This window comes from Odontesthes bonariensis, chromosome 5, assembly GCF_027942865.1.
Source record: "Odontesthes bonariensis isolate fOdoBon6 chromosome 5, fOdoBon6.hap1, whole genome shotgun sequence".
NCBI lineage: Eukaryota > Metazoa > Chordata > Actinopteri > Atheriniformes > Atherinopsidae > Odontesthes > Odontesthes bonariensis.
Window position 1 is genome coordinate 24,753,633 of NC_134510.1, and position 17,022 is coordinate 24,770,654.

The window sequence follows — 17,022 nt, forward strand, 5'->3', positions numbered from 1 at the left end:
ATTCTGCATTTTTTCATGAGATCCGGTGTCTTCTCCAAGATGTTTTGGCTAAAAGTGACTCATGACATCCGATCACCAGTTCGTGGTTCCAGATCTGTGAAGTTCAGTTTAAAAAAGCCTAAAAGATGAACAAATATGTATTTTTTTTATTTATGTTTCTGTATTCATTACCAATTAATTGACTCTTTATTGATTATTAGTTTTAATATTTAAATTATCTAGAAAATAAAGTTTTCAGTCGACTTCAGAGAAAAATACTCCCAATGAAATGTTGAGTTTAGTTTGTTTGAGTGAAAGTATAAAATTGTCTTAAATGTGAGAACATAACTCAGTATAGAGCAAATACCTCTGACTGGAAGTCACCTCCACTGAGAAGTAACACAAGTTGCTTGTGTGATTTCCACATGTATCTTTTCTCTTCGGCCTCACTGATTCTCCTAAACTCTGTGAGCTCCTGATGCTCGGCGGAGACCGGCTGCTTTTCAGGACTAAAAGCACCCAATTCCACACGCCTGCCGTTTACTAATGTGCGTGCATGACAAGTAAGAGAAAGAGGAGGAGAACATACTGGTATTGGAGGTCAGCTGCCATTATCACTTGCCGGAGATGCTTAATGATCATGTGGTTTTACATGTCCGTTGTAATGTCATCATTTATACAATCAGTCTAAATGTCACCAGGTTCTGGCGGCGGAGGACTCACGGGCGCATCTCTGCCTCTGACTTCTCAGTGCAGAGTTGATCTGCACAGCAAGCCTTTTCTGAGTCAACATATTACCTCAAAGCAGGCTTTGAGCAGTTTGACAGTACACAAGAAAACATGTGCACACACTACTGCATACTCTCTGTCATTGTCTTTGGCATGCATGAGCGATTTTCCCTATACGTGAGAGCATTTTCTGAGATTGCTTCACAAAGATTCTGTTCATTGTTCTCCTATGTGTAGTTATGTGGGGAGGCTGCTTTGTGAGCTGCACTGTGAGGTTGCCGTGGTGATGATGAAAGAAGAAATACTGCAATTCACAAAACCGATACACTTAACTATCAAAACACGACTGCAGGTAAAGTTGTTGGCTGCAGACACACAAACGAACACACGCAGACTGTGAAATATGAAACTTCCCCTCAAGCTAAAGCAAAACATACTTTCAAAAATACTCCATTCGTCATCATCTCTTCATCAGATGCCCTCAGATAATTCTTGCCCCCTTTGAGCCCCCTGACCCTGCTCCTTCTAGCACACCCATCCTCATGGAAAGCGCATACCATTTCCTCTCTTTGGTAGCATTTTGTCTTTGTTTGCATACCTTTTACCACTTAAATGCTTTAACAGTCAACAGCTCCACACCCCCAGAACTTTTCTTAACCTCAGCACTTTAGCGTCTTACATTAGTGCTCACCCTCATTTACTTACTGCCAAGCCTCCTTTCTCAGACACCTACGTAGACATTTTCACTTAATGTACACACTTAACGCAGGACTCAACGTGCAAAATACATGACTAAGGAATTTCTGTCAAAATGCATTCAGGCCCACTTTTAGTTCAGTTAACCTTTTTCACGCTAAGTCCATTAGAGATATAACTGAATCAGTGTAACTCTGCTGGAAGAGAGGCTTTCAATGTTTTTTAAAAATAATCACCTGGGCTTTTCTTGACATAACCAATCAGCTTGTAGACTTTCGAATATTTACCCAGTCCATGCTTTAGTTTAGTGTACAGTCAGCTTCCTGAGCATTAAAACCTAGCACATCCTGTCTGCTCTGCTGAGCTTTTATGTCTTGAAATCAATAAATGTTTTATGTAGTTTTAATGCCAAGTCTAAAGAAGCCTGCAACTAAAGAGAAAGTCATACACACGTGTGGACTGCGCATATGTTTCCAGCCAAGAACTCATTAAAATAGGATGATGGTTCCTAGAGAGAGAAAGCACAGTTTAAATGCTACTCGTCCATCTATCCATTTTCTATATCCGCTTAATCCAACTCAGGGTCACAGTGGGGCTGGAGCCTATCCCAGCTGTCATTGGGCGACAGACAGGTCGCCAGTCCAGATTGTCTCTGTGTGGCCTCTCTCTGAGTGAGCGTGAGCTCCACACAGAAAGGCCCCAGCTGGGATTCCAACCAGACACCCTTGCTACTCAATTAATCTCTATCAAGAGTAAAAATGACACATCTGTATGTGGTTCGGGTTTCTGTGCAGGTAGCATCAGTGGAGCCAGGTCTTACCTTTGTCACCTTCAGCTGCAACAGTTTTGGCTCCATGGCAACACTGACCACCCACACACCCCTCAGGCTGCATAAAGGCGACATGTCTGTATGTGTGTGTGAGAGAAAGAGAGCAGAAGTTGTAGATTAACCTATTTTTTTTCAGACTGTTCGTTTAAATCAGGATGAAGGGAGTGATGAGGTTTTTAATTATACCACAGGGGACTTAAGCTTTGCTTCCTCCTCTCATAGGACATCCACTGACATAACTGACATAACTGGGCTACCTATAACTCGACTGCATATTAAACTCACAGCCAGGGTACAGTGCCGCTTAGATGTTAGATTTTTAGTTTCTGTTATCTCTCCGATTTATTTTCAGTTGTTCTTTCAGTCTCTCAGTGAATTTGAGGCAGGTCTATTAAGAGTATTTGGCCTGGCAGGAAGTGGAGGCAGACGGCCAATTAGAGCTCAGGACTTTCCAATTTCATAATAGCAGTGCTGCCCATCTGGCTGTAAGTATTCAGGTAGGACTCTGGTATGCAGTTTAAATCAAATGAGATATTTTTAGCATCACAGACATACTCAGTGTGTATGCCCAGTCGCTGGTGTTTTTCAGTGTTGCATTTTTCTGGCTCCAAGACAGCAGCCATCGGAGAGAAGAAGAGGTTTTCTCTGTGTCTGATCTGCTCTTCCCCTGCCTTCTCCTTCTCTTTCAAACCCAAACCCTGCCTTCATACCTGGTACACCCCTAGCACGGCAAGCTCCCTCCTTTAGTCAGAATTTTTCCTCCGCCCTGCCCTATCTTACTCACCTGCTCCCTATGCTATACCTCCCTGTGCTTATCACACTTAGCACTCATTGGCAGATGCTCAGGTACATGCATGAAACCACACACACACACACACACACACACAGGGGATTACGCTAGAATTTCTTATTAATTTGAACTCTGCACTGGCCTCCTCGTTGCCCCTTCCCATCCCTAAGTTACTTTGGATGAAAAGGGAAGTTGGTTTCTATGGCAACCGTCTGTGTCTGTATTGGAAGGGAGTTTCCGAACACAGACTAGAAAGGATGCCGAGCAAAAGGAGTGACCAACACACACACACTGATACACTCGCATGTATGTATTTGTATTACTTTTGGTTAGCAATCACCACTGTCACTCAGTTTATTTACAATGAGTCCAGAAAAGCTGTTGATTTCTGCAGGCAGAGGCAATGATATATCATAAATTGAACATTCTAGTTAACATGAGTTTTTCAGAAGCATAATGATTGAATCACTTAAAAAGAAATGTTCTACTTTATCATGCGTTCAAGCTCCTGTTAATTGTATTAACATTCATGGATTTTGGGCTCTTTTGTGCATCCCTGGGTGTGTTACATTGATTTTTTTTAAATCTATTTGTTGCATAGTGTCTCTCATTTAATAGCCTACTCATTTCATATTTAATCAGATTTTCTGTGTAGCGTTCACATGCTTAGTGATATGCTTTTGTCTGCATCTACATGGTGTTGCTGCGGTGCCCAACCTCACTTTGCAAAGGAATGTAGGTCAGGTGTACTGGAGACTGTAAATTGTCTGTTGTTGTGTATTTTGTGTGCTCCCTGCCTCCGTATGGCTGTCTGGGAAGGAATGTATGGGGATAGACAAGAGCATAAATGAAAAGATGAACAAATGAACAATGAAATGAATGGAGCTAAATAGAACATTATACCAGACCTTGAAACCCTGAGGCACAACATGGGATTTTCATTCACATACTTTCCACATTTTTCCATTTTGTGTCATATCATTCTCATTCTTTGCACCCCTTTTTTTAAAACAACTGCTGGAATACAAATGAATGCATTCAGCAAATTGATTTTTCTTTTTTTTCTGACTGCGCAGTCCTTTGATAATCCATTTGATGTCTCTGTCTAAACCTGCTTGGTAAAAACTGAGTGGCATCTGGCAAGTGATTATACAGTATATTCAAATTTTCTGAGCCTCTTCCTTATGTTAGCCATCGAAAACAATCTTAATGCATCATCTGTCTCCTCCACAAGAAACCTGCCTGCTATTCAACAGAAGCAGGTTGCTCAAACATCCTCAATGGCTGGAACATGCTGTGTTTGCATCCTCTCCCACTCGGCTTCTTTTCCTCATTTTTCCAAATTGTGTGAACAAACATATCAAGTGTGTTTTCACCAAAACCTAGCTACACTGAAACCTGTCCTTTCCCTCCAGGGCCATGTAGTCAGAACTCCTAGCTAGCAGGGTACAATCTGACAGCCTTAGATCCTTTTGACTACTCAAACTGCAGCTCATTGACTCCATAAAGGTTCTTTCACACACAGCACTGGCAGAGACATTCTCAACATGCAGACTATTTAAGCTGCACAGCCAGAATAATTAATGCAGGAAATGATCACAGACAGGAATGATTAATTTCAGGCTCTGACAAACTGACATGACTGATTGTTTTTACCAGGTCACCAGGCTTTTAACGCTCACGGCCACTCAGGAGGAGCATCCATCACAGTGACCCTCACTCCTGCAGAGGTGGTGTGCAGTGAGTGTGTGTTTCTGGTTGTTTCTGTGCATGCAAGTTCGTGCGCAGTGCAGATATATGTGTTTTGTTAACCTAATGTTTACTAATTTATCAACTTATTGACTGTGGTGCACAGGGGCCACTAAACTCTCGGAAGGTCAAAGCTATATAACAGAGCAGACCCACCCCAGACCTCAACGACTTTCATGGTTTCACCCATCATAATCGCATGTGTACTCATATTTAATCACATTTGTCATCTTTTTACTTTACAGTTGTCCAGCTGCAGTATCTTTCTCTGTCTAGCTGTCTTCTGTTTGTTCAGTTTAAAAATGTTTTGAAGGCAAAATGTTTTCTTATTCTTGTTTGATGCAAGATTTTGAGACTGTCCTTCGCCCAAAATGGCCTCTGGGGTGCATCTGTTCACGCAGGCTGATACAACCTATAATATTTACGTTTGAAGAATATTCAAACTCCAGTGTTTGCAAGAGTGAATAAGTGTGATTTGTAAAAATGGCACAAGACCTCTATGATGGATGAAACTATTGGACACCGTGTTCCTTTGCCCGGGCGTGGGTTACCGGGGCCCCCCCCTGGAGCCAGGCCCAGGGGTGGGGCCCGCTGGCGAGCGCCTGGTGGCCGGGTCTGTGCCCGTGGGGCTCGGTCGGGCACAGCCCGAAGAAATGGCACGGGTCCCCCTTCCCACGGGCTCACCACCCGTGGGAGGGGCCATGGGGGTCGGGTGCAGTGTGAGCTGGGCGGCAGCCGAAGGCAGGGACCTTGGCGGTCTGATCCTCGGCTACTGAAGCTGGCTCTTGGGACGTGGAACGTCACCTCTCTGCTGGGGAAGGAGCCTGAGCTGGTGCGCGAGGCTGAGCGGTTCCGGCTAGATATAGTTGGACTCACCTCGACACATGGCTTGGGCTCCGGAACCAGCCTCCTCGAGAGGGGTTGGACTCTCTTCCACTCTGGAGTTGCCCGTGGTGAGAGGCGTAGAGCAGGTGTGGGCATACTTATTGCCCCCCGGCTGTGCGCCTGTACATTGGGGTTCACCCCGGTAGACGAGAGGGTAGCCTCCCTCCGCCTTAGGGTGGGGGGACGGGTCCTGACTGTTGTTTGTGCTTATGCACCGAACGGCAGTTCAGAGTACCCACCCTTTTTGGAGTCCCTGGAGGAGGCACTGGAGAGTGCTCCTCCGGGAGACTCCCTCGTCCTGCTGGGAGACTTCAATGCTCACGTGGGCAATGACAGTGAGACCTGGAGGGGCGTGATTGGGAGGAACGGCCCCCCCGATCTGAATCAGAGTGGTGTTTTGTAGTTGGACTTCTGTGCTCGTCACGGACTGTCCATAACGAACACCATGTTCAGGCATAAGGGTGTCCATATGTGCACCTGGCACCAGGACACCCTAGGCCTCAGCTCGATGATCGACTTTGTGGTTGTATCGTCAGACTTGCGGCCGTATGTCCTGGACACTCGGGTGAAGAGAGGGGCGGAGCTGTCAACTGATCACCACCTGGTGGTGAGTTGGCTCCGCTGGTGGGGGAGGAAGCCGGTCAGACCTGGCAGGCCCAAACGTATTGTGAGGGTCTGTTGGGAACGGCTGGCGGAATCCCCTGTAAGGAGGAGTTTCAACTCCCACCTCCGGCAGAGCTTCAACCATGTCCCGAGGGAGGTGGGGGACATTGAGCCCGAATGGGACATGTTCCGTGCCTCCATTGTTGAGGCGGCCGACCGGAGCTGTGGCCGTAAGGTGGTTGGTGCCTGTCGTGGCGGCAATCCCCGAACCCGCTGGTGGACACCAGTGGTGAGGGAGGCCGTCAAGCTGAAGAAGGAGTCCTATCGGGCCTTTTTGGCCAGAGGGACTCTGGAAGCAGCTGATGGGTACCGACAGGCCAAGCGGAACGCAGCCTCGGCGGTTGCTGAGGCAAAAACTCGGGCTTGGGAAGAGTTCGGGGAGGCCATGGAGAACGACTTCCGGACGGCCTCGAGGAGATTCTGGTCCGCCATCCGGCGGCTCAGGGGGGGGAAGCGGTGCACCGTCAACACCGTGTATGGTGAGGGCGGGGCTCTGCTGACTTCTACAAGGGACGTCGTGAGTCGGTGGGGGGAATACTTTGAGGGCCTCCTCAATCCTACCGACACGCCTTCCGATGAGGAAGCAGAGTTGGGGAGCTCGGACGTGGGACCTCCCATCTCTGGGGCTGAGGTCGCCGAGGTGGTCAAAAAACTCCTCGGTGGCAAGGCCCCGGGGGTGGATGAGGTCCGTCCTGAGTTCCTCAAGGCTCTGGATGTTGTGGGGCTGTCTTGGTTGACACGCCTCTGCAGCATCGCGTGGACATCGGGGGCAGTGCCTCTGGACTGGCAGATTGGGGTGGTGGTCCCCCTCTTTAAAAAGGGGGACCGGAGGGTGTGTTCCAACTATGGGGGATCACACGCCTCAGCCTCCCTGGTAAGGTCTATTCGGGGGTACTGGAGAGGAGGATCCGACGGATAGTCGAATCTCGGATTCAGGAGGTGCAGTGTGGTTTTCGTCCTGGCCGTGGAACAGTGGACCAGCTCTATACCCTCCGCAGGGTCCTGGAGGGTGCATGGGAGTTCGCCCAACCGGTCTACATGTGTTTTGTGGACTTGGAGAAGGCGTTCGACCGTGTCCATCGGGGACTCTTGTGGGGGGTGCTCCGGGAGTATGGAGTGCCGGACTCTTTGATACAGGCTGTTCGGTCCCTGTATGACCGGTGTCAGAGTTTGGTCCGCATTGCCGGCAGTAAGTCGGACATGTTTCCTGTGAGGGTTGGACTCCGTCAGGGCTGCCCTTTGTCACCGATTCTGTTCATAATTTTTATGGACAGAATTTCTAGGCGCAGCCAGGGCATTGAGGGGGTCCGGTTTGGCGACCTCAGAATCGGGTCTCTGCTCTTTGCGGACGATGTGGTTCTGTTGGCGTCCTCAGGCCGTGACCTTCAGCTCTCACTGGAGCGGTTCGCAGCCGAATGTGAAGCAGCTGGGATGAGAATCAGCACCTCCAAATCCGAGACCATGGTCTTCGGCCGGAAAAGGGTGGAATGCCCTCTCCGGGTCGGGAATGAGATCCTTCCCCAAGTGGAGGAGTTCAAGTATCTCGGGGTCTTGTTCACGAGTGAGGGACGAATGGAGCAGGAGATTGACAGACGGATCGGTGCGGCGTCTGCAGTGATGCGGGCTCTGCACCGGCCCGTCGTGGTGAAGAAGGAGCTGAGCCAGAAGGCGAAGCTCTCGATTTACCGGTCAATCTATGTTCCTACCCTCACCTATGGTCACGAGCTGTGGGTAGTGACCGAAAGAACGAGATCGCGAATACAAGCGGCCGAAATGAGTTTCCTCCGCAGGGTGTCTGGGCTCTCCCTTAGAGATAGGGTGAGAAGCTCGGTCATCCGGGAGAGGCTCGGAGTAGAACCGCTGCTCCTCCGCATCGAGAGGAGTCAGATGAGGTGGCTCGGGCATCTAGTGAGAATGCCTCCTGGACGCCTCCCCGGTGAGGTGTTCCGGGCCCGTCCCACTGGGAGGAGGCCCCGGGGAAGACCCAGGACACGTTGGAGAGACTATGTCTCTCGGCTGGCCTGGGAACGCCTCGGGGTCCCCCCAGAAGAGCTGGAGGAAGTGGCCGGGGACAGGGACGTCTGGGTCTCTTTGCTCAAGCTGCTGCCCCCGCGACCCGATCCCCGGACCAGCGGAAGATGATGGATGGATGGATGGATGTAAAAATGGCTCCCATGAAAGCATTGTGTTAGTAAATGTGTTATCATCTGAATGTATGTCAGACGTGTAAAAAAATCATTGTCATAAAATGACCTATGTGACTGTTTCAGCTGGATGACTTGTTGAGGATTTCTGCATCTTAATAGTTTTGGGCCTTTTTTTTTAAATCATATTTTTGTTTCATAATGCACCAGATATTTTCAGTGGATGGCGAATGTGGACTGTACGCAGATCAGGGTTTTGATATATGTACATCATCTGGATGGCTGCACGTGTTGGTCTAAAACCTGCATATATTATCAGCATTAACGGCACCTGTACAGATATTCAAATAACCCGTGCACTTATGCACCTCTGTACCATCATGGATGCTGGCTTTTAGACCATGTGCTGATAAAAAGATGGATGGTTGCAGTCCTCTTTAGCCTGGAGAACATGAAGCACTTTATTTTCGGAATGAATTTCAAACTTTGATTTGTCAGAAAACAAGAAGGGGTCATTATTGGTGCACAGCCTGTCTAGTATGTACAGACTCTCTGAACCTTTTAATGATCCCTAAATCCTTTGAAATATTTTTCTTAAATCTATTTTCCAAAGACTTCTATCTTTAAGATCAGATTTATTGGTCATGGATACACACAAAATTTGTCCTCCGCTTTTAACCCATCCAGGTTGGCACCTGTTGACACACACATGCACATGCTCATAGAGACAGAGGCCAACCTGGAGCGGTGGGCAGCCATTTACAGCCTTGCTCAAGGACACCTCAGCCGTGACAACTGACACCCCTCCAGCTGTCAGTTCCACCAATCTTTTTGAGTGGTGAGGGTGGGAATCGAACCTGCCAACCTTCCGGTTATTGGATGACTGACTCTAACCACTGAGCCCTTTACTCCTGAAAGATTCAGCCACTCTGGAATGCCAGTGTGATCATGTCTTATGATCATGTTTTAGCCCTGTTATATGACTGAAAAATACTATATTAAAAGCCCAAAATGGACTAATATTTCTGCAGCATAAACAGTCAATACGGTTATGTCATAAGTAGTTGGTCATTGTAAAAAAAAATAAAAAATCCTGTGCAGCATCATTGCTTGAGGCAAGGATGATTAACTCCAATGTTCTTTTGACTGTATGTGAGTCTATGTTTTTCATTAAATCATAAACATCTCTCAGTTTCAGCATGTCATAGGTTGCATTTGTATAATTTTGAATGAGTTTTGCATGAATTTTACATACATACAGCATTAAACAGCTTTTTAAAACAGACTAACAGTCATTTCAAATTTTATAATTTAGTACAAATACATTGTGTGTGTGTTCATGTCAGTTTTAAGACACTCGCACCTCTGTGTATGGGATGTGGTGGTGGGGGTTATAATGATAAATTATTTTTGATAATTATTTGGGTGGAGGAAAAAAAAATTCTGTTTGTTGGTATGTGTGTGTGTGTGTGTGTGTGTGTGTGTGTGTGTGTGTGTGTGTGTGTGTGTGTGTGTGTGTGTGTGTGTGTGTGTGTGTGTGTGTGTGTATGGCAGGACAAGGCTTTTCTCTGTAGACTCCAGAGGGGTGAGAACAAGTGGCTCTACTCTGCTGGAGGTTGTTGCTATGGAGACGTAAGAGGTCAGCCAGTCCCTGCTCACCACTGTTCAGGTCAGTTAATTATGGACTGGGTATAGATGATATGTAATGACTGTCCTTGGATAGCCTCAAACAAACAGAGGCGCCTGTCGACAGATGACCTCACTAGAGCTTCTGTTCAGGGTTTTCTCCCGACTTGATGTAGTAGGGCTCAGTCAGCTGCTGTTCCCTTTGTCAGAAGGCACTATTTAGCAATAACCTTGATCAACTGTGCTTCATTCACAACACATTCACACCCCCACACATAGGTTCTTATGCACTCTTGTAACTTCACGGTCTCTGGTTGTAGTTTTTTCTTTCTCTGCCCTCTTTCATGACACGTTTTGATTCTAGAGCGCTTTTTTCCTTTTTCTTACCAGATTTAACCCCGGGAAAGGAATGTAAACAGCTCAGATCAATACTGTTAAAACTCATTTTCTGCGTCTCTGAAAGATTTATTTGCCCTTCGCTATTGATCCTTTCATTCCATCCTCTTCTCTGCCTCCCACACAGAGAGGACCTAGCACAAGTGACTTGAGATTTTGACACTGAGTTTTGGTGTTCAGGCTTTGTCTGTGGAACAAGGAGTTTGAAACCATCCTACTAACACCCTCCTCAGTGACCCCAACATGTTCCTGCTGTTTCTGCATATCTGTATCCACTTAGACAGGAGAAAATACATTTTGCTTAAGAGCCACACTAGCAGGAGAGTAGATAGCAAACCAAAATGCAGCCAGGGACAGTAAAGGATCAACAAATTTAACATCAAACTGCAATATTGAAATACCTAAGAAAACACACCAGCAGCATCTGTATGTGCAAACACACACAGAATGAACAAACCATACCAAACAGCTTTAGCTGCACCTGGAGAAGTTATGCTTTAGCACCCCCTAGTGACAACTTAACACTTTACATTGAGTTTTAACAACGTTACGTCCATAGCTTGATAATCCCTGATTGTACTGCCCTTCTGTCTTCCATTCCCTGCAGGTGTGTACAGATGTCAAGTGTGTGTCTGTTCTCAGGAAGGGTTTGTAACAGCTGCTCCTGTTGCACTCTCCATCTGAGCCTCTTTGAGGGGTCAGGCTCTCCTCTCTCCTCTTTCACGGCTGCTCACAGATGCTGGCCTGTCCGCTGGTGTTCCACGGCTCCATGTCGGCCCTGACTCAGACCAGCTTTCAGCCTGGGGTTGAGTTGACTGTGACGAGGACATGCTCCAAGACCTCAGCAGATACACACAAGAATATTTGCAGAACTCGAGTGTTTCTCTCATCTCTTCACATCCTTTTGTCTCACACCTGATTGTTATTTTACAAATTCATTTTTTTTTAATACAGAACATATGAGGGGTGCATGTTCTGTTATAAATTAAACCACAATCATTCATAAATTTGTTATGATTAGTTGATTGATTAGTTTAATCAGAAAACTGGCACCTGTTTGGAGTTTGAGGAATTAATGTACTGTTCACTTGGGTGAATCCATCATTAGTTGTAGTTCGAAACAAACGAGCTCCACCTCAACCAACCGAATTAAAATTCTGCATTTGAACGAATGAGAGCACGTGTAACACTAATCAATCCATGCTGAGTACCTTCAAAACTCTACACCAATAACACGTTCAATGCCAGACATGACCAAGTACTTTTACCATGTGGTTTTGTTACCGCCTCAAATACTTTCACCCATTGAGTTTTCTTAGGGTTCTGTTCTTGTTTTGTTTGGGAAATATCAAAACTTCTCATAAAAAATATGACATGCAGCAAAGGATGTTTTGAATTTACCTGAGTTTATCTGATAAGCATTTAATCTACTCCACTTGGACATTCTGTGAAGAATTATTTTAAGCAGCATCTTTGCACTAAATCCTGTACAAGTACAATCTGGCCAAAAACGTTTTGAGGTGGTACACATTTCTGGTTTTGCGGCGTTTGGCTCATGTTTGCACATGGGCGTGCAGTGGCAGCCTCGCTTTGCCTTGGCTTCATTCCCACAGCTACAGTACATGCTGGATGATGCACTCCAGTCTGAGTCCTGACTCAAGCTCCTCAATAACGCACCACGCTGTGCAGAGTTCAGACCCCGCCTCAGCTCCAACAGCCTAATTACACGGAGCAGAAGCACATCACCAGTCAGTGAACCTCATGACAGAGTAGCATGCACGGATCACATTTCTGAGTTCCAGCGTTGTAATTATCTGCTCAGTGTATTCAGCAGCATCAACGGGCTAATCAGAGCACCGAATCCTGGACGTCCAAGTTCTTTTACACGTGCAGGATTTGTTGACCATGAAGGTCAATTATTGATAAATCTCGACTTAGAATCATCAGGTTTTGCCAATGTTTGGATTATAAATTGAAACATGTTCAGTATGTCAGAGCAAAATCAGCCAAAGGACTGAACTGAAGTTATGTTGCTGCTACTGAGGTCAGTAACGGCTGATGAATAAATGACATGTTTGTTCTGCATTAGTCACTCAATAACCACAAGGCACGCCAGAATCACATTTCCAGTTTACCATAATTTTATTAGCAAGTTGTGTCCAGTACACAAGCAAGACACAAGAAAATGTGTAACCATAGCAACAATGAAGTTGTCATTGAATCACTCCCCCTCTTGTGATAAATTATTCTGTTTACACCTGTCGCATAGAAAAGACTGATGGCCTACATGCCCACAAGCCAGAACAAAAGGTTTGAGTTACTGAAGTTCACAAAACTTCAATTATTCAGATTCTTCCTGCTAATCCCTCATTTTTTTATTTTATTTTCTCCCCTTACATCACGAGAATTCATCCCACGTCCTCATTTTCACAGGAAGCTTGCGAGCACACACAAATTCACAACTATGAGCTTCATCATCATGCAACGTGTGTTAGCAGCAGAGGCACTGATGACTTTCCCTGAACCAACCCTCAGACCGAGAGGGGATCCTGCAATGCCGGCTGCCAACTGTACCACGCCGAGTTCAACGTGTTACCGACCTGGAAGATAGTAACGCCTGAATAGTTGAGACTGCTGCTCTACGACGATAAAGTTGCAGCGAAAGGAGATCTTAGATGCTATTTGCCATTTCAGCCACAATGCATCTTCTTTCCTACAACCGGTCCATGGTTACTAAAGAAATATTTGCATAAATCGATCGTGCGGAGAAGCTAAGGCTCGTCTCTGTTCCTCAATTTCTTGCAAACATGTGGCTTAATGCAAGGCGTGACAGTGAACGCCAGCCTCAAAGAAAAAAAATCCAGATCTGCTTCAAAATTATACACGTCTCTTATCAAAAAAGAGGTTGTAAGCTGAGAGATGTCTTTCATCAGACAAATAAGATCCAAGAAGCTTCAATAGATAAAAAGAGCAAGAAAGTAAGATTATTTAATCAAAAGAGCCCCAAGTTTATTAAGAGTGAACAATTAAAAGATATGAGATCTTTGTGGGGTCTCAGCAAGGACAAGCATTTCTCTGTGCATAATCTATAGATAAACCACTTCTACATGATTCACCCCCCATTCTGTTTCCCTTTCTTCTGCATCATGTCTTTGGCAGCGTCACTTGATGTCCGTCAAGTTTCCCTTCTCTGCAATGTGGTCGCGTCTGGTCAAACTAGTGCTGTTTCCTCCTGAATGAGCATCCTGTGTAGAAGAGAAAGATAACGCAATTTAGGTTAGCTTCAAAGTCCAAATATTATCATCACATTTACAAAAACAACTGTAAGCAGGTGCAAGCAACCTTCGGTCAATGCAGCAGGGATGGTGTACAAACTGACTCACCGGCGAGGAGATAAGAGAAACACTTAAATTTATGTTGCCATCTGCCTTTTCAAAGCCTGGTCTCAGTGCCAAGGGTTGCAGCTGCACCCACAGTAACTGAGCACAGCGCATCCAGAAACCCTCGGTTACCACGGCAGCAGAACACAAGATAAAGTGGGTGGGATGTAAAAAAACAAACCTTGAGCTCAACCTATTCGGTAATATACAACAGAGTCAGTTCTTCAGTACAGACTGACTGGTGAAGCGATTCTTTTATCCGCTAACCTGAAACTTTTACACTTGTTAGAGCTGTGCCTGGGGATGAAAAGGCAAGTCATACGTATACGTCTATACATGTGCTTGCAGCCGATTGTGCAGGAATGTTTCAATGATGATGAATTCCTCTCACAACCACAAGAGTCACTGTATGCCTTGATAGTAACCCTGTTCATGGGGAACGTCATGAAAGGGCAATACAAAGGCAAAGGTCCCCTCCACCCGACTATTACTGCTAAATGTCTGGTTGTGTGAAAGTTTGTGGCAAAAACTTCAGGCATCAAGTAAGGAGTGTATATGTTCTCTAAATGCATGTTTAAAATTTTTACTGCTCTCCTCCTCAGTGCCAACTGCTGTACCACGGTCAAACTGTAGGAAAAACAGAATAAACAAAGATCCTAAAAAGTTTCCATTAAAGCTTCAGTTTCAAACATTTAGGGCAAAGTTTGGGGAGAAATTGCACATGTCTTCATAGCCGTTTTATTCAGCATTTAAATACATCACAGGAGTATATCATAGCATGTCATATCCTGCTCAAGAGTTTTCGCCTTGTGGGACAATCGGAAATGTGAGTAAGCGCTCATGTTTTGGGGCCTTCTGTCTGATGAATATTCGGGCCAAGGCTACGCATGAATGCAGACACATTTGGAAAAAAGCAATTAAAAGCTACATAAAAAGAAAGACTAATGATTTCAGATTGTATTTCTACCTCCTTTGTTCTCTAACCACAGAGTGTGCCGGGCTGCGAAGCCAAACAACAACGCAGTTCTACTCTCACGGACAGGATTGATATTTCTGCTTAATGTGTTGGATGACTAGCTGTACATTAACCAGCAAGGCGACCGTTGGTATATAATACCAATATAAAAGACACAATAAACCTTAGACACAGATCCATGATTTTAGCACCACCTCCTCCCACAAACCAATACTTTCTCTTTCATTTAAAAACAGCGTTCTTGGTCGCCTCCAGAAACAGAAGCCTAAGCACAGCACAGACTGGAGTCCCAGTTTTAGGCTTATGCCAACATGTTAGCAGTTTCAAGTGTATTAAGTGAGTTCTATATAAACCCAAAGTTAATTAATACAGTTGAAATACCTACTACTTAAAAAGGCAGAGTAGAAAATACCATTCTACATATACACTATGCATCTGTGTATGCAAAATGTTTTGTTTGTGCGGATGGGTAGTGCGACATGAACATTTAACGTAAACGGAGCTCCTGGCTGTCTCGTACCTTCTGTGAGGCGAGCTTTCCCCCCCGTCGGCTGGCACAGGACCGTGGAGCAGCCGACGCACAGCACCACAGTCTGAGCGTGGCTGAAAACTGTGGTGATCTTGTAACAACCTGCAAAACAAATTAAATAACCACCATGAAACTGTCACGAGAGCAGCCAGCTCCCGAACAGCAGCTGCTCGACCAGTCAAACCAGAGATTTAAGAGCTGTTTGATAGCGTTAAGAAGTATATTCAAGACCAACTTCAAACACCGAAAGGTGAAAAATAAAGCACACAATGACACTAGTTATTCGGATTCAGGAAATTTTTGTGCAAAAGATGGACCAAAAAAAAAAAAAAAAGGTAACCAAGTTAAGTGAAACAAAACTACAAAAAGTATGCAATGTCAGTTATTTCTATATAAATATTTTTAGGACTTTTTCAGGGTCATCTGAACCCCCCTCCCTGGGCACGCTTGGTGTGTCCTTGGAGCTGTTCTTGAACATGAGTGACTTAAACTCTCATCTCACAGACAACCACAACAGTCACTGTATGCCTTATTTGACACCCCGATCACCACAGAAACAGTGAACGGGCAACACATAAAGGCAAAGAGTACCAACTACTTCCCAATTTAATATGAAAAAAGGGTTCCAAGCAGGTGGTTAGATCACTTGAATCTGCAGAGGTGACTCATTAGTATACTGACCTGGACATTTGACATCCATAAAGTATGAATTAGGACACTGTACGAGACGCTTTTTCTTGTGGCTCCTCTTTTCCTCCTCAGGAGTAGGGTGCAGAAGATCTTTTGCAAGCTGGAAGAAACCAATCACAGGAAAACATTGGAGAGGAAAAACTTTTTTAAAGATTTCCAGATGTAGTCTTTAAACCTGTCCTGTGATTTAAGATCGAATCTCTGCGTCAAATGGGAGGATTTACGACGCCATTATGGAAAGAATTTGAGAGCGGTTTAATGGTTTCACTCGAGTAATTACGAGAAATAGAAAGCAAAAGTGTGAGGAAGAAACGAACAGAATTTGGTTTAAATTCAGTAAACACGGTGGCACAATAAGTAGGAGACGTGAAACATCGAGGCCTGGTCAAGTTTCACTCTCCAGAAAAAAAATTGATTTAAATGAGATTAACGAGAAGCCGTTTTCTCTCCACTTAGGAGATACTGCGGGTTTGTATTTATGCAAAAAGCGAATTTAACTAGCTTTAACTTTGAATAAGGCAATAAATGCTTCCAGATAAGACATTTCAAGACGTTTTCCAGATGTTAACTTCCAGATATTAAGACGTGAGCGAGCGAGCGAGCGGCCGCGTGGGCTTCTTTCTCCAACACGTGTTTCGCCATATTGCCTCCGTGCAGATTTCAATATTCACATTAAATCTACATCGAACCACTCACTCCCACGGGAGCAGCACGCGCGCATGAGCAGTATTATCACGTACATAAAATAACAGTAAAGTACTCTTTAACGACTGATGTGAAGCGTGGAGACGATAGCTTTACTCACAGGCATGTCCGCGTGTTCAGGCTCTCACAGGAAAATAACCCGTGAAAAACGTTCGTCACGTACCGGAAGCTGCTGGCCGACCGGGAGGAGGAGCCGGGGGAGGAAAACAAGTCCTCCAGTTACCTCCATGAGGAGGTTATTACCACCAAGTATGTA

At 45.3% G+C, this 17,022-nt stretch overlaps 1 protein-coding gene and 1 non-coding gene across 2 annotated transcripts; both read right to left on the reverse strand.

Moving 5' to 3' along the window:
* Nucleotides 1-12,604: 12,604 nt before the first annotated feature.
* rps27.2 (ribosomal protein S27, isoform 2) lies at nt 12,605-16,973 on the reverse strand. The gene is made up of 4 exons (XM_075465571.1): nt 16,867-16,973; nt 16,053-16,161; nt 15,363-15,473; nt 12,605-13,731 (listed from the first exon to the last, which is right to left on the reverse strand). The coding sequence occupies exons 1-4, from the start codon at nt 16,870-16,872 to the stop codon at nt 13,703-13,705; spliced, it is 255 nt and encodes an 84-aa protein (XP_075321686.1). The 5' UTR covers nt 16,873-16,973; the 3' UTR covers nt 12,605-13,702.
* Nucleotides 15,822-15,954, reverse strand: LOC142380941 (small nucleolar RNA SNORA13). The gene has a single exon (XR_012769887.1). It is a non-coding gene; the product is annotated as a small nucleolar RNA SNORA13 (small nucleolar RNA).
* Nucleotides 16,974-17,022: the final 49 nt, after the last annotated feature.

What these genes read in the sequence shown, in the direction of transcription:
- rps27.2 (XM_075465571.1), bottom strand. An exon ending in TATGGATGTCAAATGTCCAG is followed by an intron (nt 15,474 to 16,052) that starts GTCAGTATACTA and finishes TTTGTTTTGCAG; the next exon opens with GTTGTTACAAGATCACCACA. An exon ending in GAAAGCTCGCCTCACAGAAG is followed by an intron (nt 13,732 to 15,362) that starts GTACGAGACAGC and finishes TCTTCTACACAG; the next exon opens with GATGCTCATTCAGGAGGAAA.